The following is a 26,625-nucleotide window of genomic DNA, read 5'->3' on the forward strand; positions in this document are numbered from 1 at the left end:
AAGACATTTTGAAGTAATTTTATTAATAAACAAGCTGTTTGTTTCGAGGGCGAGTTACAAACGACACTTTAAGATAAAAAGGCTCTTCTTCCCTCTGAGGGAAAAACCAACAGGTGGTGAAGAAAAAGATTCGTTGGGAGAACGGGGGACGAAAACGGCGGGAAGAGCCGTGCGCATGCGCCTTCCCTCCTTCCCTTCGCCGGCTGAGCCTCAAGAGCTGCCACGGCCGCGCCTGCGCAATACGGCGTTCCCTCCCTCCTTCCGTCCTCGCGCGACTGAGACGGCAGGGCACGGGCGGGGCCTTCGCTCCCTGTGTCTCTCGCTCTCGTCCCTCTTTCTCCACCCACCTTCGTACCACACCGGGCTGACGTGGCCCGGGCCCGGTTCAGACATGGCGGACGGCAGCAGGCAGAGCAAGCTGGCGTCGGCCAAGAAGAAGGTAGGGCGAGGCCGGAGCGCTGAGGGGAGAGGTGGGGGTGGCGGCGTTTCCCCCTCAGGCAGCAACTAACAGCAGCAGGAGGGGGAAGTAGGCGACAACTGACGGGGCCTTCTTCACAGGCGGGGGGGGGGGTGTCTCCAGCTCCAGACACTCCCTGCTCTCCCCCTCCCCAGCTACGGAGATGCTTGATACCCCCGCCCCGCATCAGTATAGGCTTAGTGAGGAATCCGCCTCAGATCCGGCCTCTGAGCGCCTGGGAGAGGACCCCGCCCCCTGTGATAGGTTTAATGGGGGAGATCCCCGCTTATTAGAGCACCCCTTGAAGTCACGGGAAGCGGGGGTCGTCCACGTGAGAGGGGTGTGTGTACGTATGTGTAGGAGTGAAAGACCCTCACGTCTTACATGGGAGATCGCTCCCCCCTTTAAACTAAAATACCTCTTGAGTGCCTGAAAGAGAACCCCTTCTGTAATAGGATGAAATAGGGGAGGGAGATCCCCTTCCTCTTATTAAAACACCCCTTGAAGTTATGGGAAATTGGGTCCTCCATGTGTGTTGGGGAGACCTTGCATGGGAGACTGCCCCCCCCCCGTAAAATTAAAATGCACTACTTAAGATATAGCTCTTGAGTGCCTGGAAGAGATCCCCTCCCCCTCTTATTAAAACACCCCTTAAAGTCATGGGAATGGGTCCCCATGGAAAAGTTTAGGGTTTGTGGTGGAGTGGCCCTTATTCATATCTTGGACACAACTCTTGCATGAGAATTGCCCCCCCCCCTAAATTAAATACCTCAACTTTAGCTCTTGAGTGTCTGAAAGAGGACATCCCTCTAATAGGTTTAATGGAGGAGGGATACCCCTCCCTTATTAAAATCACCTCAGATATATCCCTTCAATTCATGAGAGGGGCATCCTCCATGTATGTCAGGGGGTGGAAGACCCTCTGTTATTCATACCTTAGACACACCCCATGCATAGGAGACAGCTCCCACTTTAACTAAGCACCTAAGGTATAGGTAGTCCTGGAATGCCTGAAAGAAGCTCCCCTGCAAAGGGTTAGGCAGCACTCCTAACCTCACTTACCTGAATGTAAACCCCATTGAATTAAATAGGATTTACACCTGATTGGGCATTGCTTGGATTGTACTGTCAGTGTGAGTGTGTTTGTTACACACACACACATGCTGCATATATTACTTACTTCAGACTTACTCTTTTAAGCCATAGAAGGGGTCTGTCCACTTGTGTTTGCTTTACCTTTTTACTTTTACATGCTTAGGGTGTGTGTGATACGACTTCTCTTATTATATAGGTATACTCTTCCCCTTGAATATAATTTTTGTGGGGTTGAAAACTCTAATATTAAATACCTTAGACACACACTGCTTGAATTCCTGGAAAAAGATGTACCAGTAGGTTTAGAGAGAGTGGAGTGTAGACCTCTTTATTACACACCTTTGAAGACATGGGAGGGTGTCCTCTGTAATGATTCATTGAGGAAGATCTTCCTCTTAGACACAAGGTGGACACATCCCACTTGAATGCCTGAAAGAAATGGTGGGCCCCTCTTTTATTAATAACTTGGATATGTCTCCTACATGCATGGAAGGATATCTCTCTATAGGTTTAGTGGAGGTGTGGAGACCCCTCTTTATTAAGTGCCCTCCCCCACATATCTTGAATGTTTAAGAAGGAAATCCCTCCCTTGCTAAACATCTTTGACACATCCTTTGAATGCATGGAAGGGGATTCTCCTTTACAGATTCAGAGAAACATACTTTTTGGGTTTAATCAGTGTATGTATATATGTATTGGAATCGTGGGAGAGATTATCACCTGTTAAATGTCTAGGTCACATGAGTGATCGCCAAAGAAGAAGAAGAAATTTAAAGCACTCTTTTACCACTTTTAACAGTCAAGCCTTCCTCCAAAGAATCCTAGGAAGTATAGTTTGCTAAGTGTGCTGACTGCACAGAGCTACAGTTTCAAGACACTATAGTTCCCAAGATCCTCCATGACTGTCAAAGTGGATTAAGAATTCTTTAAATGTGTGAAAATAAAAAAATTCCTTCCAGTAGCACCTTAAAGACCAACTAAGTTAGTTCTTGGTATGAGCTTTCGTGTGCATGCACACTTCTTCAGATAAATGTGTGGTGTGGGTGTGATCCTAGACATACCACTTGAAAGCCTGGGGAAGGATTTGTTCTTGCCATCATTCTTTCTCCTCAATCTTAGTTTAGTTTAATATAATTTCACAGTTTCAGAAAGTGTTTTTCCTCAAACTTCTTAAATAGTTATTCTTATAATAATCAAAATTGCAAAATATACTGTGATATTATGTGGGCTGGCTGTAGTGATTGATATATTGGAAAAACATAAAGTAATTATTGATAAAAGAGAAGTAAAACGGAAAATCTAACAATAGCCATTTCTCCCCAGTACTTCAGTTTTATTGTGAATGCTAACCTAATTTTAAAAATGGTTTTATTCCACCTTTCCCTCCATGGGGAATTATTTTGCTCTTCTCTGGAAAATGACCTTCTAGTGTCTTTGAGAAGTATCAGAGTACAGTGGTACCTCAGGTTACAAACACTTCGGATTACAGACTCCGCTAACTCGGAAGTAGTACCTCGGGTTAAGAACTTTACCTCAGGATGAGAACAGAAATCGTGCTGCGGCGGCACAGCAGCAGCAGTGGGAGGCCCCATTAGCTAAAGTGGTACTTCGGGTTAAGAACAGTTTCAGGTTAAGAACGGATCTCTGGAACGAATTAAGTACTTAACCAGAGGTACCACTGTATCCACTTTTATAGCAGGGAGGTCAATCTGTGGCTTAAAATCTGTTCCCAGATTCCCTAACTCTTGCGTTATTTGGGATGAGAATCTAGATAGCAAACACATTCTGCAATACATTCACCCTCCACTTTGCCTATTATTATTATTATTATTATTATTATTATGCCAATTATTTTTATTGATTTTCCATAATGTTTAACAAATTGTCACCAAATTAATACAAATTCAATACAATTTAAAAGCTGACTTCCCACCCACCCCAAATGTCCCCTCTATTTTCCTCCTTCCTTTGCTGCTCCCAATAAAATAACTTTTCCAACTATCATTTCAAAATATATTCATCCCTTCTCCCTACACATCACCTGTTCAATTACCAATTTCTGCTATGGCTTTTATACATTGTTATAACCTGTCCTCAGAATAGTTGTCTACTCTACTCTAATCACCCTCCACTTTGTAGATGTTAAGCTGTCGTTGTTCCACATACCTGTATGTGAACATAAGATAATCAGAAGTTGAAAATAGGTGATCTCCCTACCTTTGCACCTGGTTGGAGGGGGACTGCATCCATTTAGTGAGGGCAGTAAAGAGCACCTACCCTTATTGCAAAAGCAGTTACAGCCATACAATGAATCACTGTGAAGCTGCTGCTTCAGGTAGGAAAGTTGGGTGCAGTTTGCAGAATATTCTAGGCAGCTGTCCAAACATTTAGGCAAAATGCACATCCATGTACGGCATGCACTAATTTCTGCGATAGAATGGTTGTGATGATGCCTCTAAACACATGCCAGTTGTGCAAATACTGTATATCCAGGTTAGTCACATGAACTTAAGAGTCATATTTGATACATGGTAGCCCTTCTGTCAGAAGCAGCTTTTAAAATTTGTCATTGAAAAGCTGATTGTTTCAGAGCTGCAGTAGTGACATTCTTAAGCGGCCAAATGTAGATGGTTAGCATTCAGCTTGGGAGGAAACAACTTGTTCAGAGCTACTCTAATATTTTTTTATGATGGCCTTAGTGGGTATTTATAAAAGACTGCTGGGAAGTCATAATTTGGTGGTTCAGGGGGTGGGGCTTGTGAATTTCATTATGAGCTCCCTCTACCTTTTCCCTGTCACAACGTGATAAATTTGTAGGAAAGCTGGGGAGAAAATGACCAGCTAGCAGAAGGTGCATGAAAGAGTGTTCCAGAAAGGCTTAGCTGACATCACTTCCAGCAAGTGATTTTTGAGGCCTGATTTAACCATAACAGTGGATCTACGGTGTAGTGATTTCTGCTTTCTATCTTGAAGAAAAGTGTACCTTTTACATTGATACCAGTTGCCAGCAGATCTCCCATCTCTTAATCTCAGTAGTACAATAATTTTTTCCATGTTATCAACATGACCACGCTGGATAGATACATGAGTAGAAAGCAGTTAAAATTGAGTTGATGAATATAAGGGAATAGAGGACTTAGTCCTCTGAATATGGTTTGGCGGTATGTTCAAGAGCAGTGATTGCCAACTTATACATGATTTAGGCCTTCAGAAATTCCATTTTTGAATGCCAAATAGATTTGTCATGATTTTGTGGATCGTATTTTTTGGCTTAGCAGTGGGAGATTTGAGTTCACATTGCACTCATATTTTGAGGCATGTTTTGGGCAAGTAACCTGCCTCAATTTCTGATGTGTTAATACAGGTGATTCTTCATAACACAGATATTGTATGGATAAAAATAGTGAGCAAATTTTATTCACATCCTGAGCCTTGGAATATGAACAACAATATGTTTATCTTCATAAACCAGAACACTGAATAATAATTAAATACGCAAGTTGTATCATGTTTTTAACACCTGGCACTATAGCTTAAATGTATTGAAGAAATAAATGTGTTAAAGTTATATATATAACCAGTTTTAGAAATGCCACAGACAGCCAAACCAGCATAATTAGTTCATCATGGGCTACAGAGAAATTGTTCTTAACAGCCTAGTTGTCAACATGACTGGGCTCGTACAAGTAACTTCTCTGTAGCAAGTAAGCACCTTGACGTACAGATGGTTAAAAGTAAGCTGTAATACATTGTGGGATTTTTAACCTTCCCTTGTGGGTGTGTCTGGAAACTCCCAGGTGCCTTTTTGCCCAGGCACCTAGCAATTTGAAATATTTTTTTTCAATTTTGCTTGTGTACTTTCTCCATAGCTTAAGATGCTTATGCTTAAGAAATGGAAAATATTCTTTTTAAAATTGAACTATTCCTGGTAACAATCCTGTGCCCATCACCACCAGATTCTTGTTATGTGACCATTTGAACTGTCAGTAATTACTGGTTACGTATACTGTAAGCTAGTTATATTGCAAGTGTTTGCAAGGTTTGAAACTTGAACCTGGTGGTATTGCCACAAACTCAGAAGTTGCAGAATGCTTTATGAAGTTCCATGTTGACCACTCTAATACTCTGAAAATTATTGATTGACTCAAGATGGGGTTTGCATTCTGCCACTTTTGCGAGGTTTAGTTGAGATGAAATAGGAAATGGGAGTTTCTGAAAGTTTTAACTAGATCAGTGAAACTGAACCCTCTGGCACATAAACAAAAAAGGACTAACATGCCAAGGGCTTTTTCATTCTACAGTGTGGTTGTATTTAGCTTGCAGTTGCTCTAGAAAACAAACAGGTTTGTGTTTTCTATAGTTGAACTATAGTTTAAAGCAAACTATTGTTTCATGTGAACTAGTAGTGTGCTGTTGCAGGCTGCTCATTCATGCAGCCCCCCCCCCCGACTGCTGCTGTATTACAGCTGAAACAATTCAGAGTCTGACTTGTTGTGTTGTCCAAACCTGGGATTCTGGTTTGTTGGTCTCCAAAGAGACCATGAGCAATAACCAAGGCTTGTTCTTGGCTTACCATTATAGTCTGTTTGGAGAAAGCAAACCATGAATGCAGTTTCAGATGATATGAGAAGCCAGACTTTGACTTTTTCATTTGTAGAGCAGTAGCAGCAGGTGCATAGAAGGAGCACTGTGGGAACTTCTAAGCAGCATGCACTAGCATGCTGCTTAATCACCGTAAACCATTGTTTGTTTTAAACTATAGTTTAATGTGGTTTGTAAACCATTCTGTACACCAGCAAGTTCAATAATCACTCTGGGTCTTTTTCTTCATCAGTTTTTACTGTGTTTTTTGTTCCAGCTCTTTCTGTTTTACTTCTTAGCTTTCAGTGTAGAAGGTTTAATTAGTTAGACTTCAGGTTTTTCTTCTTTTTCTTAGCTGAAGGAATATCAACAGAAGAATAGCCCTGGGTCAGCAGCTGGAGCAAAGAAGAAACGTAAAGGCAAAGAAGGAAGTAGACCAGAGACACCAACTAATGATGGTAGAGAGTCTCCTGAAAACGTGAGTGGCTTACTTAACTATTTTAAATGCTCCAAAATATTTTGCTTCTACTTCTGTTTGAAGATAGTTTTAACACTGTAAAAAATTGAAGAAGGCTGTGTGTTTTTCTTTAGTACTACAAACACCTTGAACTCATTGGACAGAAGTGGGGGGGGTATAAATACAATAATCAGCTGATAACAGATAAGTAAAGATGGGAAATTCAGTAGAAAGAAATATTTGGCTCCTTGGTTGTCTTGAGGGAATAGCATTTTTTTGTATATGCTGCTGGAGTGAAGGAGTTAGTTGCATCTTTATCCTAAACAGATTGTGCGCAAGCAAGTTACTACCATCTTGTTGGTATTAGGATCTCTGCCATTTTCCTTTTTCTTGGCTTCAGGAACCCGCTGAACAATGTTCTCATTCTGTCCCTTTTCTCAGCTGTTTCTCTTTCCACTTTTCTTTCACCCCCTTTAGATTCAGAACATTCTGAAGGTGTTGGTGTCAGACCTTAACCGCTCCAATGGGGTAGCCATACCTTCATTGGACAAGAGGAAGGTGAGGCAGCATTCAGAATCTGTCCAACTGGCTTGCTGTCCATACTGCATGATTCAGTTCCTATTTACAAATTAGGGTTTCTTGGGTGGGTGGAACAGATTTTGGGATACTTGTCATACTTGTTAGCTGCGTGAATGTTGTTGGCTATCATTAACATTGAACTATTTTTAACCTGCTCCCCCACTGCTGTTCTTGTGTGCACTTCCCTTAATGTGGCTCAAATTACAATTGTGAAGAAGGGTTGCTTCTTGGATTTTTAAGATTGCTTTGCTTAAAGCAGCTGTTTTGGAATGTCAAGCATATCTGAAGGGATTGCCACCCCCAATACTACTGTTTCCAAGGCGATAGTGAATGAATGCATAAGTAGCGTTGTTCACTGTGGACTGCAGGTTGGGCTTGACTTCCATTTCGCTTGTGATCTTTTTCCCATGTTAGTGGGTTTTGTTTGTTTGTTGTAGAAGCACCTCATCTCAGAAATGCATGTTCTTGCTCATCTATATTCAAACTGTTGCCCTGAAGGTTAAGCTATGTGGGTTAATCATGCCAACTCATTGTTTGACAGGCAGTGAAATTTGAACACATGATACAGTCTGAGGAGTAATACACATTTAGATTTACCTAGGCAGAAAGAGTCTTCCTATTCCTTGTCTTACAAAGGACTGTTAGGAAAACTGGGTTTTGCATACTTTGCTAACCCAGGTTGAATTCAATTAAAAATAAAGGGCTGGGTCTAATAGAAACCAGTCTGCTTGAGTTGGCTGCATCTGAGTATTTTTAAAGCACACTCTTGCCATGTTTTAGAAAGCAGAGAGCCACTAATGGTGTAGTAGTTAAGAGTCTTGGACCAGGCCCTGGGAGACCAGGACTCAAATCTTACACTTAGCCATGAAGTTCACTGGGTGACCTTGAGCCAGTCACTGTCTCTCATCCTAACCTACCTCAAAAAATTGTTGTGGGGATTAAATAAGGAAAGAGAGAACCATGTATGCCACCTTGAGTGCTTGGAGAAAACGGTGATAGATAAATGCAATAAATTAAAAATAATAAACATAATTAGCTTTCCCCCCTGAAAAATATATAAATATCAAAATAAGTTGGGAATAAACAACTGTCTGCAAGCTGTTTTATTACCATTGCTTAGTGATATAGCATTTGCTTTTTATTCAGAAGAAACGAGGTTCGATCCCCACCATCTCCAGGGAGTCCCTTTTCTGAATTCCTTAAGAGCTGCTGCCACTCAGTGTGGGCAATGTTGAGCTAGGTGTACCAATGATCTGACTAGGTAAAGGACAGCTTCCTATGTTCTTTTAAAGCTTTAGCTTTATCTTTGGTGTTGGCATATGCCCACCAAACATTTACATTAACTTTGTTGGTGCCATTTCAACTTACTGTTGCATTTGAATTCAGGCATCAAAATAACCATATTGTATTGGTTACAAAATCAGGGGTGAAAAGTAAACCTGTGTGTTATCTTCAAAATCCTATTATGAGCAAAATACTGTATGTGGATTTTTTAGATGGAAAGCTGCACATTCCTGCAGGAAATGCAACTGTTGTAAAAGTTACAAGGCCTATTTCCTATGAAGCTGGATGGCCTATGAGGATGTTTGGCTGGTAGCTGGTGCTGGTGTTGCTGTTTGTATTGTATAGGGCAAGGATATGAAATCTGTGGCCCTTCAGGTGTTGTTGGATTCCAGCTCCTATCACCTCTTGTTACCTGCACTGATATGAATTAGGAGTCCAATATCTCATTCCCTGTGTCTGGTATAAAGCCAATCTTTCAGTTATTTCTGATGATGATATTTCATGAGGACATGTGCTTCATGAAGAAAGTGTTGGACTTCAGCATGGAAATCTGAGTCTAGGTCTGTCTTAACCATTGAAAGTCAATCAGTCTCAGTTCTCCAGCTGTAACTTTAAAATAATAGAGTTCTGTATTCAGTATATCCTGGCTTTCTGAGCAGAATATATTCAAGGCAAATTATAATAAATAGACTATAAACATGATATAAAAAATACATATATAAATATTTATGTTAAATACAACATGTATTTAACATACATGTTAAATACAACATACAAATATGTTAAAAACAACATTCAAGGAGTCAACGTACCTTAAAAACTTTGTTCTGGAACACCATAGCCTTCATTGCCCATCTGAAATTGACCAGTGCTAGGCATACGTCTCTGGAAAGGCTATTCCATCATTTGGCTACCACTATGTAAAAGGCTTCATCTTTCAGGAACGTACATTATCCTAAGCAGATTGACTATTACACAGTAAAAGGAACATTGGCCCTAATCTTTAGGATAAGCCAAATGGTGGTTAAAAAAGAAATGCTGTTCCCTTGAGATGAAACAGTGTTTGTTCAGTGAAAATGTCCCTTGGGATAGTGGCCAGATTGAAGCTTTTTGCTTTGAAATGGAGAAATACTCTTTTAGGTAGAAGAGAGTTGTCTTCAGTGATATGCTACCACAGAATGACATGTTTCAATCTAGTTATGTAGCCAGTGAGTTCCAAGTTTTGGTTCATGAATTATCTGGGGAGCTGAGAACAAGCTTTCATTTCTTTCACTTAATGGGGAATGTATTAGTTACTTGCTTTTCTATATTGCCCATCCTCCAAAGAGCTCAGAGGAGCACACATGGTTCTCCACCCACCCTTTTAACCTTGCAGCAATCCTAAAAGAGACTGACTGGCCGAGAGTCACTCAGTAGAGATTTGAATTCAGGTCTCCCAGTCTTAATCTGACACCATGCTGATTCTCTGCACTAATTTATATCACAATTTGTGACAATATATGAGATCAGTGTAAAACCTTCTGCCCATGTGATTAACAATCCAGTGAATGGGAGAGCAGAACCGCTATGTCTGCTGGCCCTGCCCTTGTATCACCACTTCTTTCTCTGCTTTCTGCACACTGTTGTGTGTACAGGCATATGTGTAGAAGAGAAATTGCCCTATGTGTGTAGGCTCCAACTGCAGTGTGTGACGGTACATGACCAGGGTCCATTACTCTAAAGACGTGAACCCTTAATACGTACATGACAGCAGTAGGTGAATGCCTGAATATGGCTAGTGTTTGATACAGTAGGTCCTTTAAGGGTGTTACACTCCTAACTCACACACATTCTTTATTTTGGTCCAAAGACCCACAAAAACATTTTCAGAAGCAAAATAAAACAGAAATACAAGAAAAGGATTCTAAGGCGGTCACTATGTTTTATCCAGACCATGTTGGTTTCTATTTCTTATTACTTCTGAGAGGAACTTAGCCATGCCCAGGGTAGTATCATTTGACATATATCCAAGGAGGTACTTAAGATGGAAAGATTCAGGTTTTCCAGTTAAGTTTACCAATAGGGGTTTACTTAGTTGATCCCTGGTATGTTGGACTGGAAAAGACCCTGATGTTGGGAAAGATGGAGGGCACAAGGAGAAGAGGACGACAGAGGACGAGATGGTTGGATAGTGTTCTCGAAGCTACCAGCATGAGTTTGACCAAACTGCGGGAGGCAGTGGAAGACAGGAGTGCCTGGCATGCTGTGGTCCATGGGGTCAGGAAGAGTCAGACACGACTAAACGACTAAACAACAACAACATGTTGGACTGCTCACTGTGTAGTAGAATCGACACCCTGAGAGCACTCTTAACTAGAAGGAGGGTTCCTGAACTCTTTTTAGTAGAATGTCAGATTTAGTGAAATGCTACCTTGGAATACTTATTTGACTCTACTGGGCAGAAAAGATGAATACTGGCAACTGAGACAATATTGTTATTTGTGCTTGCACAACCTCTGTTGCTAGGCCTAGGCAGAACAGAAATCTTTCAGTATAGCTCCTGAAGAAAAATCATGTACCTTCAGAGGTGTTGGGGTGCTTGGGACGTTCACACTGTCCAAGTCACCAATGTGTGATCTATTTTTCTTGAGGCTACCACATGTTATAGGCTTCAGAGATTTTTGTCTGAGAATGAGCTTTTATCACTTTGGCAGGCTGATTGCATTAACAGTTGTACAATGTGTCAAAGGACAAAGTGCGTATTTGAAGATCTAACAAATGTGTCTCTTTGTCCCCTGTATGTGTTCTAGGGAACAAAAATGCCAGGATAAAATGAAGGTTAGAGATGCTTGCGCAGGGAAGGGTGGGTGGGTACCAGCCATTCTAGCAATACTTAAAATTTCCATGGTAATAAAAACATATAGGAAGATCCCTACTGGGTTCGGCTGGAGGCCCATGTGGTCCAGCATTCTCTTCTCACAGTGGCCAATCATGGCTTACCATGGATAAGCAAACATGCAGGTTCCAGGAGAGTTGACAGTTGCTTTATTCTTCATTTGGTCTTGCTGCTGCTAGTTTGGCTTAGTATTATGCCCAAACCCACATTCATGATTTATTTTACTGCAGACAGAACACAAGCTGTAGCCCAAGTTTGTTATATGACATGACAAACCATTTGTGGTTTGTCTGGAGCAAGATAAACCATGAGTCTGGGTTCAGACATGTTGCTCACAGCAGTGTGGCAGCAGCAGGACCAGAAGAGTAGCAAAACAACTCTGGATCTTCTCCCCAAAAATGAGCCTAATGCTTGAATGGTATTATATCTGAACTGAGTCACTTTATTTCTTTCTCCCTCCCAGCCCTGTTGGCCGCTTTCTCAAATTTGCTGCCTCTTCTCTTTCTCTAATGCTTAGAACAGAGGTCGGCAAACTTTTCTGCCCGCGGGCCAGAGCATGTGCGCACCCGTGCACATGCGCACATGCCCGCCGCTCTTTGCCCATGGCTTTCGGAGCCATGGTAGCGAAGGAGGAGGCATCTGCGGCTTCCTATTGATTGCAGGAGCTTCCTGCAGCCGATAGGAAGCTGTGGCTGTGTCCTGGAAGGCAGTCCCCACACAGAGCTAAACCGGTGTGCCGCACCTGTTTAGCTCCGTGCGGGGACTGACTGAGCAGGCAGCAAGGGCCGGGGGGTGGTTTAACAACCCCCTTGGGCTGTAGTTTGCCAACCCCTGGCTTAGAACGTCATCCATGAGCTGTTTGGGGGCTTGGGATATATCTCTTTGGATATTTAATAATTTGAACCTAGGGGTAGTGTGACCAGTTCACTGAAGTCTAACAGACAATATTCCTCTTTACATTGAGTTTAAATTTGGTCCCTGGTTGCCAGTCTCTAACTTCGGTGTCTTGGAAACCACCGACAGCACTTTGGGAGAAACGTTTTCCCCACTCCCACTATACAATCTAGGTGTGTATAGTGACTCATTCTGTTCCATCCTTATCTGATTAGCGGTCTTCCCAGGAATATGCACTTTGCAAAAGTAAAGGATCAATGTAACATGAACCATGTTGAGGTTGGCATTGCCCACCATGTTTTTATCACACCAAAAACATTGAACTGATTTCTGCAAGAAGTTCCAGCAGGTAGTGACAGTTCACAGGATTAGCTTTTTTTGTGTGTACATGTACATTTTTTGTACATTGTTCTGAGGAGAGCATTCCTCCGCTGATCTGCCTCTAGGTTTGACAGGTTCTTCTAGAAATGGTGCATGCTTGTATTCATCTGGGTTCCCCCTCACCTGCATGGTGCTTGTAATCTTTATGGTATGTTTTGTGACAGGCATACTGTGATGGTGATGTTTCCGCTCACAATGCTGAACAGCTCGCTGCTGGTGTCCACATGCTGTCTAACAGCAACAGTTTGCCTAGCTCTGCCGCTCCAAGTCCTGGTAGCATGCAGCTGTTGCAGGTTTGTCAATGTTTGCATCCCCCACACTGAACACCCTAGATAACTTTGTGTGTTTGTGTTTGTGTGTGTGTGTGTGTGTGTGTGTGTGTATTTGAAATATAGAGCAAAGCATACTTCACAAAAGAGCGGGGAGGTGATGGTAGCGCAGACATTTCAGTTATCAACACTGGCCTGTCACTCTGCAATTATAGGAGGTATTGGCTATACAGAACCCTTAGATTTAGGTTGCACAATACACTCCTTATTCATCTCTCAGTCTTCAGCCATTGATTGAATGTAGTTTCATTGGAAGGGTGAGATGAGTACAGTTGGGCACCGTGTTGTGCACTGTGGCCCCCTAAGCTCTCTCCTGTAGCCTATAGATTAGCTTTCACATCTTAACATTTATTGGTACATCTCTTCTAGATGGTTGAAATGTAAGGGCAATAGTGAAGCCAAATATTTGTCTACTCTGTTTCCATATCTGCCAAGCCCCGAGGCTGACTTCTAATTTCCTTCTTATTAGGTAATAAATTCAAGATAGGAATAACTTGATGGTGTCAACCAACTGGTTTAGCACCTTCTGCCTGTCTGTTCAGCTTATATGCAATTTATATTAATGTGTGTGAGCTGTGGCCCTCTGACTCATGATACATATCCTCTGTGGTTCCTTGTGTACTGAAGTTGTCCATTCCTGATCTAAAGTAATGGATATTTCTATATTTTAAAAAAAGTAAGTGTTAATTGAAAAATTCCTAACAAAACAAAGTGATAGACAACCAGTCTGACCCTTTGCTTGAGCATTAAATATGTGAAGCTTATTAAGTCTTTTTTCTTGAATTGTGCTATGGCAGGGGTCAGCAAACTTTTTCAGCAGGGAGCCGTTCCACTGTCCCTCAGACCTTGTGGGGGGTCAGACTAAATTTTGGAGGGGGGGGAATGAACAAATTCCTATGACCCACAAATAAAACACACTGATTCCCAGACCGTCCACAGGCCGGATTTAGAAGGCAATTTGGCCTGATCTGGCCCCCGGGCCTTAGCCTACCCATGTGCTATGGTATAGAAGTCTAGGTGTGCTATGTTTTGTGCATCCTATGTTGAAGCAGTCTTCAGGGCAGGTATGCAAAACTTGTGGCCTTCCAGATGTTGTTGAACTCCAGCTCCCATTAGTCCTAGCTGATGGGCAGGGATGATGGGAGCTGGAATCCAACAACATGTGGAGGGCTGCAGGTCCCTCATTCTTGCGTTGGGAAATAAAGCAATGGTAGATGTTGTGAGGTGTCACTCAGAAGGAGAGAAGTGTATCCAGTCTTTTGTTGGAGTTACATATATCTGTGCATGTGCATGCTTGTACATATGCATATATTTGTGCTTCTGATTACTACTACAGTAATGTATCTTTTTTATTTCGCAGATCTGTGACACTGATCATAAAAATGCCTTGGAAGAAAATAGGTGAGAGGCTTCTCTCTGTATTCTCTCCTGCTCTCTCCATGATATTCCAGTCACTAAAAATGAGGATTGTTCTTAATGTCTACTTTATTACAGATGTTTGTTGTGTGTCATGTTCCTTTTTTAGGTCCCTCTCATTGGCAGATAGTCTCCGCCAGCTGTCTGAACAGCTTAATGGCATGGTCAATCAGGTAAAAGCAAGTTCTTCTGATCTGTCTGTCTTAGAATCATAGACCTAGAAGAGATCTCAAAGGACATCTAGTCCATCCTTCTGCTGATGCAGGAAATCTGCAACTACAACACCCCTGATTATGAACTTCTGTAGTAAAAGCGAGTCCATCACCTTCTAAGGCAATCTGATTCACTCTTGAACACCTATCATACTATCAGGAAGTTCTTCCTAATATTTAGTCTTTTTCTTTCTTTTTTTGGTAATTTGAGTCCATTGGTCTGGGTTCTACCCTCTGGAATAAAGAGCAAATTTGCTCCATCATCTGTGACAGCCCATCAAATATCTGAAGATGGGTATTAGATTGCCTCTTAATCTAAGGGAATCTTAAGGGATGACCAGCTCTTGAATTTTCAGTTATTGTATGGTTCCATGCAGCCAGACAATAAAACCTGAAGATGCTTTCAGACTGAAAGCCAGAAATGGTGTGTGTCATGTGGTCTGTGGGAAGTTTGTGTGAATGAGATATACTCAAGGGTTATACACTGGTAACACATGAAAGGGCTGTCCACTTTCTCTTAAAGAAGCTGTTTTCTGTCTACAGTCATACCTTGGAGCCCGATCACCTTGTGAGTTGACTGTTTAGGCTCCCAAATGCCGCAAACCCGGAAGTGAGTGTTCCGGTTTGCACACGTTCTTTGGAACCCGAATGTCCGACGTGGCATCCTATTGGCTGCAGGAGATTCCTGCAGCCAATCGGAAGCTGTGCCTAGGTTTCTGAACTCTTTGGAAGTTGAACGGACTTCCGGAACGGATTTCATTTGACTTCTGAGGTACCACTGTATTTCTTATCAGAGGTTCAAATTCCATAGATGTAGCCTTGTTAGCCTGTTAATCTTGTGGCATCTTAAAAGTGGCATATTTATATTCAAGAGACTATATAGTTCACTACTGGAACCATCCTGGAATAATCCAGTTTAAATACAGCTAGACAAGAAGCAGTTAAAAGCATCTCAGCTAAAACAACAGGAGTAGTAATAATTGACCATATTATCCAAGGCTTTTTCATCTATATGTAAATCTGCTAGTGGCCCAGTCTGTGCATAATGCTAAGTGTGAATGACCATGGTTGAGAGTACTTAGCAAAAATTGCACCCTCTTTGCTCCTCCCCTGGTCCTGCTGGTGCTGTGCTACCTGGGGGGTAAGCCATGGTTTAGCTTAACATTGCATATTAACTCATATATGTGGTTTCCCCTTGAGTCCAAACCATGAACAGTGAGCCAAACAGCTCACTGCAAGCTTGCTCTGAGTGCCCATGTGTTTGCTCTTTATCTATAACCATTATGTGCAAATGAAGTTTGTTTAAGCCATGATTTAACAAACCATGAGCTAATGAGAGGTTATCTCACAGACAAATCAAATTGTGGTTTGTTTTCTGGAGATTCGTACCTAACACCTTATATTTTAGAGTGTGGTGGTCAAGCAAACATAGTCAAGGAAGAGTGCTGCTTTCACATATAAAATTAAGCCATAGGTAAAACAAACTTAGGTTTATAAGCCAACAGCAAAGCATCTCTTCTAATTGTGGATTGTTTGTAGTAAACCATATTTAAGCTGCTGGACTGAGTTTGCACATAATGCTAAGCCATGGTTTAATAAACCAGAATTTTGTGTTATGTGTGAACCAGGACAGCAGAGAGGTGGTGGGGTAGAAACACATTTTTAAAAATAGCCTCTCTGTGGGTAAAAAGCTAGCATGCCAGTAAGAAAGATTCTAGTCCAGTCTGTTGTTCTAGTTTTCTACCTATAGTTCAGGTGTCTTTATTTTTAGTGCAAGAGAACATTTTGAAAACGTGAACCTCCGTTTATGATCTAAAGTGTTACACTGAATTCTGCTACCTCAATACTTTACTGCTTTGTGTTGGCTGCATGTGTAAATCAAACCTAAAAGATCCTCTGATCTTTCATCAGTATATTACCAGTATATTATGAGGCACATTTAGCTTACCTGAACCATGTACAGTGGTACCTCTGGTTACGGATTTAATTTGTTTTGGGGTGCCGTGCGCACCCCCAAAAATCCATAAATAGAGGGGCCGCTTCTGTGCACGCACAGCACAATAGAGCGCTTCAGCCATAACCTGAAGATTCTGTAACCTGGAGGTTACACAACATGAGGTACCACTGTATGGGGTATTTTACTTGTAGAACTTCCAACACAATCTACCTTAGCATTAATCATAGGAAGGGGAAGAGTGCCTGTAATATAGGTAGGTGGGTGTTTGAAGGAACCTCTTGCCGTAGTGGGTACACTAAGTTACCTTTGTGTTTATTCTCCAGTTTCAAAGTTTTCTTATTCTGTAGGGGTGTCATCATCCCACTAAGGGAAATATTTAACTGAAATTCATGTTCACATTTTCCAAGTTAACTAGTTGTGATGGCAAATATATTTATTTTACAGCCCACGGCCTATGTGAATGGGGAAAACGCCACATCTTCAACAGATATGAAAGAGATGGCAGTAAGTGCAGTGCTCCTGGCTCTTTGACAGTTTGCATTTCTTTGAACAATATAGTAATGAGTCTAGTGTTTGTACTAGTAATAAGAACTTGAGTGCAAGAAATGACAACAACATTACATGTTAAAGTTTTACTTGTTTAGATGAAGGCTCCTGCAGTGGCTTTTAGACTGGGTTATGGAAGTGCTAAAGATCCATCCTGATGTTCCTTTGAAAGGAGATTAAGCTTTTGGTGGTTTAGTATGTATTTGGTAATGGTGGGGGATGGTGTGTTTGTGTAAGAATGGACACCACAAATTAGTTCAACTGTGATGCTGATTATTATTTTCTCTCCCTTTTTTAAATAATTTGCCTTTTCTCCCCTTTTCTACTCCCTTCCTCTTCCTCCTCCTCCTCCTGCTATCTGCATGTGCCCATCAGACACGTTACCAGGAGCTGGCAGTAGCCCTAGACTCCAGCAATCTAACAAACAAACAACTCAGTACAAAGATAGAGGAATTGGTAAGAAATAACCAGACCAAAATGTTTGGCCTTGTCTTGCTGCTCCTCTGTGCTCTCTGGGTGTCTGCAAGAATTTGGGTTCTTTCACAGTGCCACAAAGAAATGTGTTGTGTGCTTCATGGTTCAAAGGGGTGCGGAGGGAGTGAGGGATCAAACTAATCTAAATAAAAATAGAGAAAAGGGGGGGGAGAAGAGAGGGGGGGAAACAAAGAGACAGAATAGAAGGAGAGAGAGAGAGAGAGAGAGAGAGAGAGAGAGAGAGAGAGAATACAGAGCCCTCTTTATACAGGGCCACAAAGCGGAGGATACCCTCCCAGCTCTCACCTGGATTCTTCCGTTTCTACTCCCAGCCTGAAAGTTCTTCCCTTCTCTGCTTCTCATGCAGAGTCCTTCATCAGTCCTTCATCATCTTTGTCTGATTATCCTCATCAACTCAAGGTAGAGGACATCAAAAGACGAAATAAAACATGAACAAAAATAGAATTAACCAAAAAAGGGACAAAAGCTAAATATCATTAAAAATGAAAAGGAAAAGAGAGATCAAGGCAATAGAGGACTTCTTATTCTCCATTTGCCCATTATGTATATTCAGATTATTCAAAGTATTCAAAACATTCACTCCACAATAGCATCCCACTGTATTCTAGGACAATGTCCAACTGTTCCTCAATCTGCTAGGTGTTGTTTTCTCAATCTTCAGTCCCAGACCCCTGAAGTTCATTTATTTTCCTTTCTACACAGAAAGACCAAAAGGGGCTGTTTCAGTTGCTATTATTACTAGATAGCAAGATTATTCTTCCTCCATTCCAGTATAACAATTTTATTTCCAAGAGGTTTCCTTATAATAATCCACAGTTATTTATTTATTGCATGTTTATTAATTGGTACCCAATTCCGTATCTTTCAATCCCATTTCCTGTTGGCCATGATTAAAGGGACTCTTGAAGGTGATCCAGTAGTGGCTGTCACAGATGGAAGTTCAGGGTCCAAGAGTAAAACATTGGTCTGAGCCTATCACCTTAAGCACACTCATGTCTGTGCATTGATGTGACCTCTTTCTGTCTCCTTACTATGAACAGGTGTGTTCATCTTTTACGCTGTGCCTGCAGAACTACCTTGTGGGAGGCTGTGGGAGAGAAAGAGGTTCCTTACTTTCATTTCCCATAGAGAAATGGGAGGCAAACCAAAATCACAGAGGATTTTTATAGCCAAGAACTTGCCCACTTGCAAGAGAAGTGGGTCGCAAGAGATAAGTAGAGATTAAATTTAGTAATCAAGTAAGTCAATTGCCAAGGTGGTTTATACCCAGGTTTAGTCTTTTTTGAGGAGGATAAAATTTGTTTGGAAAATAGCTGAGTTTCAACTTCTCTCCTATTCATAAATGTAAGTGCTAATTGTATTGTTTTTCAGCATCTGTTGAGAGTTCAGGAATGCACACTAATAGAGACTTTAAAAGTAGGACTTGCTTTGATTCTCCTTTGCAATTGCATGATGAGCTGCTGCTGAACTTCTCCTAACTGGAACAGTGCTGACTCTATTGAATCTGTTTCAGCAAAGATTGGGGCTTAGCTTTCTAGACTTAAAACGTGGGGATAGTGAGTGATCATCTTTTGAGCAACAGTGGCACTGTGAGTGAGCCTGTTTGTCTTTAGCTTGCATGGGTGGCTTCTGCTACTGTTACTTTACTCACTGCCTTTTAAAATACAGCTGGAAATATGTGAGGCCTGTTTTCAGTCAGCAAAGAGTCCTGCATTGTTTGGAATATCCCTCCACCCCATTTCACCCTCCCCAGCTTGTTGCATGGCTTCTCTTAGTTTTTGCTGCATTGTTCTTTTCTTTGTGTCCCCTACTCCCTCCCTCCTCCACACCCGCTGTAGCATTTCAGTCGGCAACTGAAATGCCTTGTGTTTGAGCACTGCTTACAAATGGCTTTTGCCATTTGCAGGCTGACAGGAACATGAAGTGCTCTTTTATTGGGTGTTGAAAATTCTCGGGGCGAGGGGAGCCAAAACAGTGTGTTGATTGGGGAGGCGGGGAAGGAGTGAACTTTAAAAAGAAAAGAAAAGAAGACTTTGCAGACATGCTTACTTCATTTGTTTTTGTAAGGGACTACATAGAACAACTGATGTAACAAAATTTGTATTGGGCAAAGAAGACGTCTCTCTCAACCTCTGTGCCCTCCCTATGTCTTTCTGGATTCTAAGGCCCAGTTCAGACCAAAAAAATGTACAAAGGCTTATGTGTGTAAGCCTTGGATCAGGGGTCGGCAAACTTTTTCAGCAGGGGGCCGATCCACTGTCCCTCAGACCTTGTTGGGGGGCCGGACTATATTATGGAAAAATATATATGAACAAATCCTATGCACACTACAACATATTGTATTTATAGTGCACAAAAAACAGGAAAAGCTAAACAGTATTTAAAATGAAGAACGATTTTAATCAACATAAACTTATAAGTATTTCAATGGGAAGTATGGGCCTGCTTTTGGTTAATGATATGGTCGATATCTGGTTCCATATTTGTCACAGCTAGTCATAGCAAGTGATGCAAGTGTTCATCAGTTAATCTGGATCTGGTTGGAGATTTCATTCAGGAAAAAGTCTGTTCACAGACATAGGTGCTGCCAAAGATGGTTGCAAATCTGAGTGCATGGTTCCTGAGCTTCAGATATGTCTCAGAGGGGAGAGAAGCATAGAAATTTGTGAGGCTGCTTGATTTGAAAGCGTCTTTCAGAGAGTCACAATTCTGTAGTTCGACCAATTCCATTTGGTAAATTGGATCAGCAGTTTCAATGTCAACAGAAAAAGGGTTCCAGAAAAGCTGTATGTCTTGCTCATGGATGTGAAGCTCTTTAAATCGAGCTTGAAACTCCTTTTGCAAAATTTCCAGTAAATCCACATGTTTCGTTTGGGAATGCAACTGCTGGTTTTCCCACCAACATGTTTTGAGTTGTGGGGAGATGCCAGAAGTTTTCCTCCTTCACTTGTTTAATGAGGAGGTCTAATTTTGCTTGAAATTGAATATTGAGAGCGTTGAGTATTTCTGTTACGTCTGTCAGAAAGGCAAGCAGCCATTTCCATTCTGCATCTTTGAGCTCTGGTACTTCTTTGTTTTTCATAAGCATAAAAACAGAAACATGCAGAAGTAAGTAATAAAAACGTTTCAAAACTCTCCCTCGACTCACCAACAGACTTCTGTGTGGTACGGAATATCTTCATGGTCAACATTTAACTCAGACAGAAATTCCTGAAACTGTCTGTGGTTTAGTGCATGAGCTCTAATGAAGTTAACACAAGATACCACAGTTTTCATGACATCCAACTTCAGGGATTTTTTTACAACACAGTGCTTGTTGGTGGATGAGGCAGTGAATGGTTGTGTTTGTCCATCTCTTGGTTAATGCGTGCAACCACTCCTCTCATAGACCCCACCATGCTAGGAGCACCATCAGTTGTGACACTGGCTAGTTTAACCCAGTCCAGCTCCAAATCATGCGCAGTTTGGCAAACTTTTTCAAAGATACCCTCTTCTATTGTTGTTCCCTTGATGCTTTGCAGTGCAGTAAGCTCCTCTGTGACTTTGAAATTACCATTTGTCCCACGAATGAAAATTAGAAGTTGTGCAGAATCACGAACATCACTGATTTCGTTGAGTGTCAATGAAAAATAATGAAGTTTTTTCAAGGAATTTTGCAAATGTTGATGCAAATTTCCCCCCGTTTCTTCAATCCTACATGTAACTGTACACCCTGAAAGACTCAATGTATTAAATAAACCAGTCTTCTCTGGACACATCTCTTTGGGAGCAGAAAGAATGCATTCTTTAACAATTTCTCCCTCTACGAAGGGTCTGCTAGTGTGCGCTATGAACTTGGCAATGTGAAAACTTGCTCACAACAATGAAATATTTTGCTGCTTTTGCTTCACAAAAATATTTTGCTGAGTTGTCAATCCACTTTTCAGTTTTAATATTTCATCTTTTCTCACTTGTCCAACCAAACAATCATATTTTTCTTTATGGTGAGTATTGTAGTGTCGAAGCAAATTGTATTCCTTGAACAGAGACACTGAATTCTGGCATATCAGACAAACAGCTCTTTCTTTGTACTGCGTGAAAAAGTAATTGAAAGTCCACTGTTCGTTGAAACCCTGCACTCAGAGTCAACTTTTATATATATATCGTAATTTCCTAGGGATGGAAAATTGCCATTAGTCAAATACCAATAAATACAGAGCTACAAAAACAATATACCAGCAGTAGTGACTACTAAACTAAAATAAAAAAGTCAGCGCTCAGAAATAGTGTGAATGCTCAACGCTCACATATACCCATTTTTCCGTGTATTGGACAACCCCATGTATAAGGAGACCAGGCAGGCCCCACAAGAGCACCAGCCAGGCCCCACAAATAACCCAGAGATGCATTTTAAATAAAAGGACACATTCTCCTCAGGTAAACCACCCCCCGACTCTCCCCTCTCTTCTCCACAGCACCTGACGAGCCGTGGGGGCTGCTTACCTGTGTCTTGCGAGCGACGGGGTGGCAGATGGACTATGAGCAGTGCGCAAAAGGGCTCCAGAGAGGGGCTGCTTTAAATGGTGGCCACTTGAGAGGGGCGCTTAGCTCCTGTGTCTTGCGAGTGGCAGGAGCTAGCAGCAGTGGGACGATGAGCGGCGTGTAAAAGGGCTCCGGAGAGGGGCAGGCAGCAACAAAGCCCCAATTGAGCCTGCTTAAAATGGCGGCCGCTCGAACGATCACGCTGCTGCTGCTGCTGCTAGCACCAACCAAGAGGCACCAATGAGGGAAATAATGCTGCTGGCACCAATCAAAGGCCAGCCCCCTTCCAACGCAGGGCAGGGAGAAGCCAGGAGGAGGTGCCGTCATGGTGTGGGGGGGAATAGCGCTGCCCAAACGATCGGAATCAGATCCATGTGGCAATTCCTGGACCGTCCGTGGCCCAGATCCAGAAGGCAGTTGGACCGGATTCGGCCCCCGGGCCTTAGTTTGCCGACCCATTCCTTGGATTTATGCACTCCTCTTCTCCTCTCTGATGTGGCTGCAAGAAAGAGATTGAAATTGGAAGTGAAAGATTACAATTAAGCACAGTTCAGCATGGCATCCAAACTCTAAATTATGAGTATTCTTAGCTGTGTTTGGTTGAAACAAACCGGCCTCTTTGTTACGGTTTGAAGTTGGCTTGTTTCAACAAGCCATAGTTAAGACTGAGTACAGTTTGTCCAGGTTCAGATATAATGTTTAACTGTGGTTAGTCTACAGTGGAAGCAAAAGTTTGGAACTCCTCCTAGTCATGCCAGAGAAGGGGGGGGGGGAGGACTCAGAGACTCACTGCAGCTTGTTCCCATAATAATAAACCATGTTTGCATGAACAGGGCCATTGTATTGAACAGAAACACTCTGATTTGGGGTTGCAAATATATACTCAAATTCTTTCATTTCAGATTTGAGTTTTTGGAGAAAGTATTGCCTTTTAAGAAGTATGACATGATTCTTGTGGAGAAATTGGTAGATGAGGGAAATAAATTCACGGCACAAAAAATAGACACTCCTGTGCTTGAGGTTTTTTCAACCTTTCCTTAATATTTCCTTACTAAACCCAAGGACACAAATTTTGGTAATTTTATAAAATGAGGTTCTGCAGGGAATTAAATGCATTATTGCTTCTGGGTTGTATTGCAGCCACCTATTTACCTAAGAAATTTATGAGCCACCTTTCAATGTAAACTCTCCAGGTGGTGTTCAGTTAAAACAACAAAACAATACAACAACAACAACAACAACAACAACAATCAGTGTCTATCCAGTAAACTAGGCTGAACTGTAAAACTCAGTTAAACTATTCAACATAGTGGAATGTTTGGGCTAAGGCCTTTTCAGTGCAAGGCTAAAAAAAAAAACAACGTTCTGAGTGGCAGCTGGGTGAGTTACAAATGTGAGGCCATGTGACTGAGGAGGTCCTCTTGCTGGTCACTGCCCCCTGCATTTCTTATTCACAGAGGTGAATTCATTGTACCTGTTACACATTTTAAGAGAGCTCTGGGGTCTAGATACTGTTGGGAAGGAGATTGATCTGCAAAGTTGGGTTAACTGAGCAAAAAGAAATGTGTGCTGAGGAAAGGAGTTCCAAAAGGGTGTTATGGGAATCCTACCAGTGCCTCCCAGACAGCCTACCTGAGTCAAGGCCACATATTTTCTCACTAGGAAGATAACCTGAAGTCCCTTCTGCAGTTGTCTGGTCACTGTTTAAGATAGCTGTGGGACTCCAGGGAATCCATGAATGTTTGTAAATCCCTCTCCTTACAGAGCTGCTCTTTGAATTAATAACACAGGAGTCACTTTGCCTTTTCAGAGGAACACTTTTCCTACTATTACTTAGATCTCAGCCTACTGTGTGTTTCCCTTTTTATAACCAGGAAGGGGGAACAGACAAACTCAAGGCTCACTGTGGCTTGCTGCCATAACACTAAATGTGATTTAGCCATGCATCTAAAGCCTGCTGTTGTGTCTTGTGTCCAGCACCACAGGTCTCACTTGCCTTTTTGTGTATGTTTTGCTCCCCTGCTGCATTACTGCCTGGTGAAATTAAAAAGCACTTCCACCAGTAGTCAGCATATTATTTTTGTGTTCTTTTTCTGCATTTTAGCTCATATTCTGCAGCTTTACATGTGTTTACAGAAAGGCAGGGTGGGGTGGAACAGGGAAGTTGCTTTTCTGATGGTTTTCTTATACAGTGGTACCTTGGTTTACGAACTTAATCCGTTCCAGAAGTCCATTCTTCAACCAAACCATTCTTAAACCAAGGCGTGCTTTCCCATAGCAGTGGCAGACTCAGTTTATAAATGGAACACACTCAACAGGAAGCGAAACATGTTCTTATTCCAAGGCAAACCTAACACCTACTTCCGGGTTTGCAGCGTTCTTAATCCAAATTGTTCACAAACTAATCTGTTCTTAAACCAAGGTACCACTGTATGGTCAGTTGAAAGGGAAGTGCTTCCCTAAGTATCTGAGGGGTCTATCGCTACCTCACAGGGCTCAATTGTTCCAAGAACCATTTTGTATACTACATTTATTGGACCAACTGTTTGCTGTGTTTTGATCTGTCCAAAAGTTCCTACCTACAGAAAGGTTCTGCACAGCTTAAAAACTTACTGTCCCACACAACAGCTCATTCAAAAAGAGGTGGTATCTGAACAATGGTGGATTCTCTCTCTTGTCGTTAAACATTTCATTAACCCATCTTTTGCTAACCTGTGGTCCTCCTGCTGATTGGCTATGCTGACTGAGGCTGATGGGACCTAGAGTACAACAACATCTGCAGAGCATAATGTTGGCAACCCCTGCATTAAACAAACCTTAGAAAACTTTTGTGGCAGCATTTAAGAAAGCAATGGGAAACAGTATTATTTATTTATTTATTTATTTATTTATTTATTGTGTTTTTGTTGTGAAAACTAAATTCAATAGTTGCTTCTTGCATTTTATGTCAGGAGTTTGGGTTTGTTGATTCTAATAACTTGTTCCAAACATCCAAAAGCCTTTGAGGTATACTTGGTAGTATAGCTTAGCATACTCACACCTAGAAGCCCAAGTGACTTGCTGTTAATGCCTTCATTTTGCTTTTTTTGCAGAAGCAGCAGAACCAAGAGATTATGAACCAGCTGGAGAAGGTAATATGCACTGCTTGAGAGACATGCACAGCCAATTCATTATTCACACCAGGAGCAGGAAGCACAGTATACTGTTGGAATGCGTGGCACTGATTCAAGCCAACACTGGAAAAAAGATTTATGGAAATGGTTCCATTTAGCAACACCTAAGGAACAATATCATCTCACCTTGTTGCTTTCCCCTGCTGCTTGGTTTCATCACCAGTGCCACATAATCCTGGAAGCAGCTGGCTGTTGGTTGGAAACACATCATGAAATAAGAGCAGTCCTCCTAGTGAGCAGCTCGTGTGTATTGGCTGTCATGTGGAGCCACTGACACCTAGAAACGTTTGTAGGAGCTTTCCCATGAGAACCAAGTTGTAGTTAAGATGCATCTGGGTCTGGATGTTTAGACAGTGAGTCAGCATAGCGTAGCATAACCATCAGCATTTATTCACTTGTTTGTTAATGGTAAAAGGAAAATAATCTGAAGTATCTTCCATTTTTGTTGTTTTGGGGTTCACAATGCTGGCTCTAACATAGACTGATTTACATAGAGCTAATTTACAGTGCAGTCCTACACCTGTCTACTCAGAAGTTCCATTGGTGTTTTTTTTAAAAAAATTGCTTACTCAGAGGCGTTATCCCTTTCCAGCTGAATGTCAGGAACCCAGCTCTCAACTGATTGTTCTTTTTACCTCACAAAGTACTTTTTCCACCACCCTCTCTGGCTAGCTGTACTCACAGCCAAACAGAGTGAGTATCCAGCCCAGCTACACCACTCTTGTGGAATTCTGTGGCACATCATCACCAGACTCTGGTATATCTGAGCTTTTCATCACATCCCGCTAGGCCATTTTGGCCAAGCACGACCATGTGCCCTATGCCTGACTTTATATACAACTTCAGGTGTGGGATAGGTAGAGATCTGGCTGAGACAAAAAGAGCTTGGGAATGTTTTACATCACTTGCAAAGCCTGTGCATAGCACCATGCATAGCTCTTTGCAAGTCCTGACAATCATTGGATAATTGTTGCTGGCCAGCTGACTGTCGGGGCATCAAAGCACCTCACACTACATGCAGGGGAACAGGCCACCTGACGTCAGGTGGCAGGTGGGTGATCCCATCCACTTGTCAATCTTGGGCTGCAGGGGTGGGAGACAAACCTGGCCCACTAGCTGGATCTAGTTCTATATTTCTGCACTAGGGCTTATGTGCAGCAGTGGTGGGTAGACAGTACGTGTGAGACCTTAATGCTTAGAATGAATTTTGGTCATATAAGAGGAAGATTGTAAATCTAATATGGTTTTGATGTTGCTATTTCTATGTCATGTTTTTATAGGAAAAGAAGGGGTTTGAGCAGAAATTTTCAAAGGAACAAGCAGCATTGCGAGAACAGTTACAGGTAAACTCTATATCGTACATCAGCCCCCAA

At 41.9% G+C, this 26,625-nt stretch overlaps 1 protein-coding gene across 9 annotated transcripts in view; it reads left to right on the forward strand.

The window, feature by feature from the left end:
• GOLGA2 (golgin A2) overlaps nucleotides 1-26,625 on the forward strand; it is a 46,255-nt gene that overhangs the window by 1,231 nt on the left and 18,399 nt on the right. The window contains exons 1-10 of one of the 9 annotated variants that reach the window (XM_083485783.1): nucleotides 161-439; nucleotides 6,489-6,611; nucleotides 7,068-7,148; nucleotides 12,768-12,896; nucleotides 14,293-14,333; nucleotides 14,458-14,521; nucleotides 16,962-17,021; nucleotides 17,439-17,519; nucleotides 25,172-25,210; nucleotides 26,533-26,595. In XM_083485783.1, coding sequence (XP_083341909.1) covers nucleotides 176-439; nucleotides 6,489-6,611; nucleotides 7,068-7,148; nucleotides 12,768-12,896; nucleotides 14,293-14,333; nucleotides 14,458-14,521; nucleotides 16,962-17,021; nucleotides 17,439-17,519; nucleotides 25,172-25,210; nucleotides 26,533-26,595 — 945 coding nt within the window. In that variant the 5' untranslated portion in view covers nucleotides 161-175. Of the gene's footprint in view, nucleotides 1-160; nucleotides 440-6,488; nucleotides 6,612-7,067; nucleotides 7,149-12,767; nucleotides 12,897-14,292; nucleotides 14,334-14,457; nucleotides 14,522-16,961; nucleotides 17,022-17,438; nucleotides 17,520-25,171; nucleotides 25,211-26,532; nucleotides 26,596-26,625 lie in introns of those variants that run through there. The other 8 variants (XM_083485791.1, XM_083485785.1, XM_083485786.1 and 5 more) reach the window with 8 other exon arrangements.

The sequence above is a fragment of the Podarcis liolepis genome (assembly GCF_965112155.1).
Source record: "Podarcis liolepis genome assembly, chromosome: Z".
NCBI lineage: Eukaryota > Metazoa > Chordata > Lepidosauria > Squamata > Lacertidae > Podarcis > Podarcis liolepis.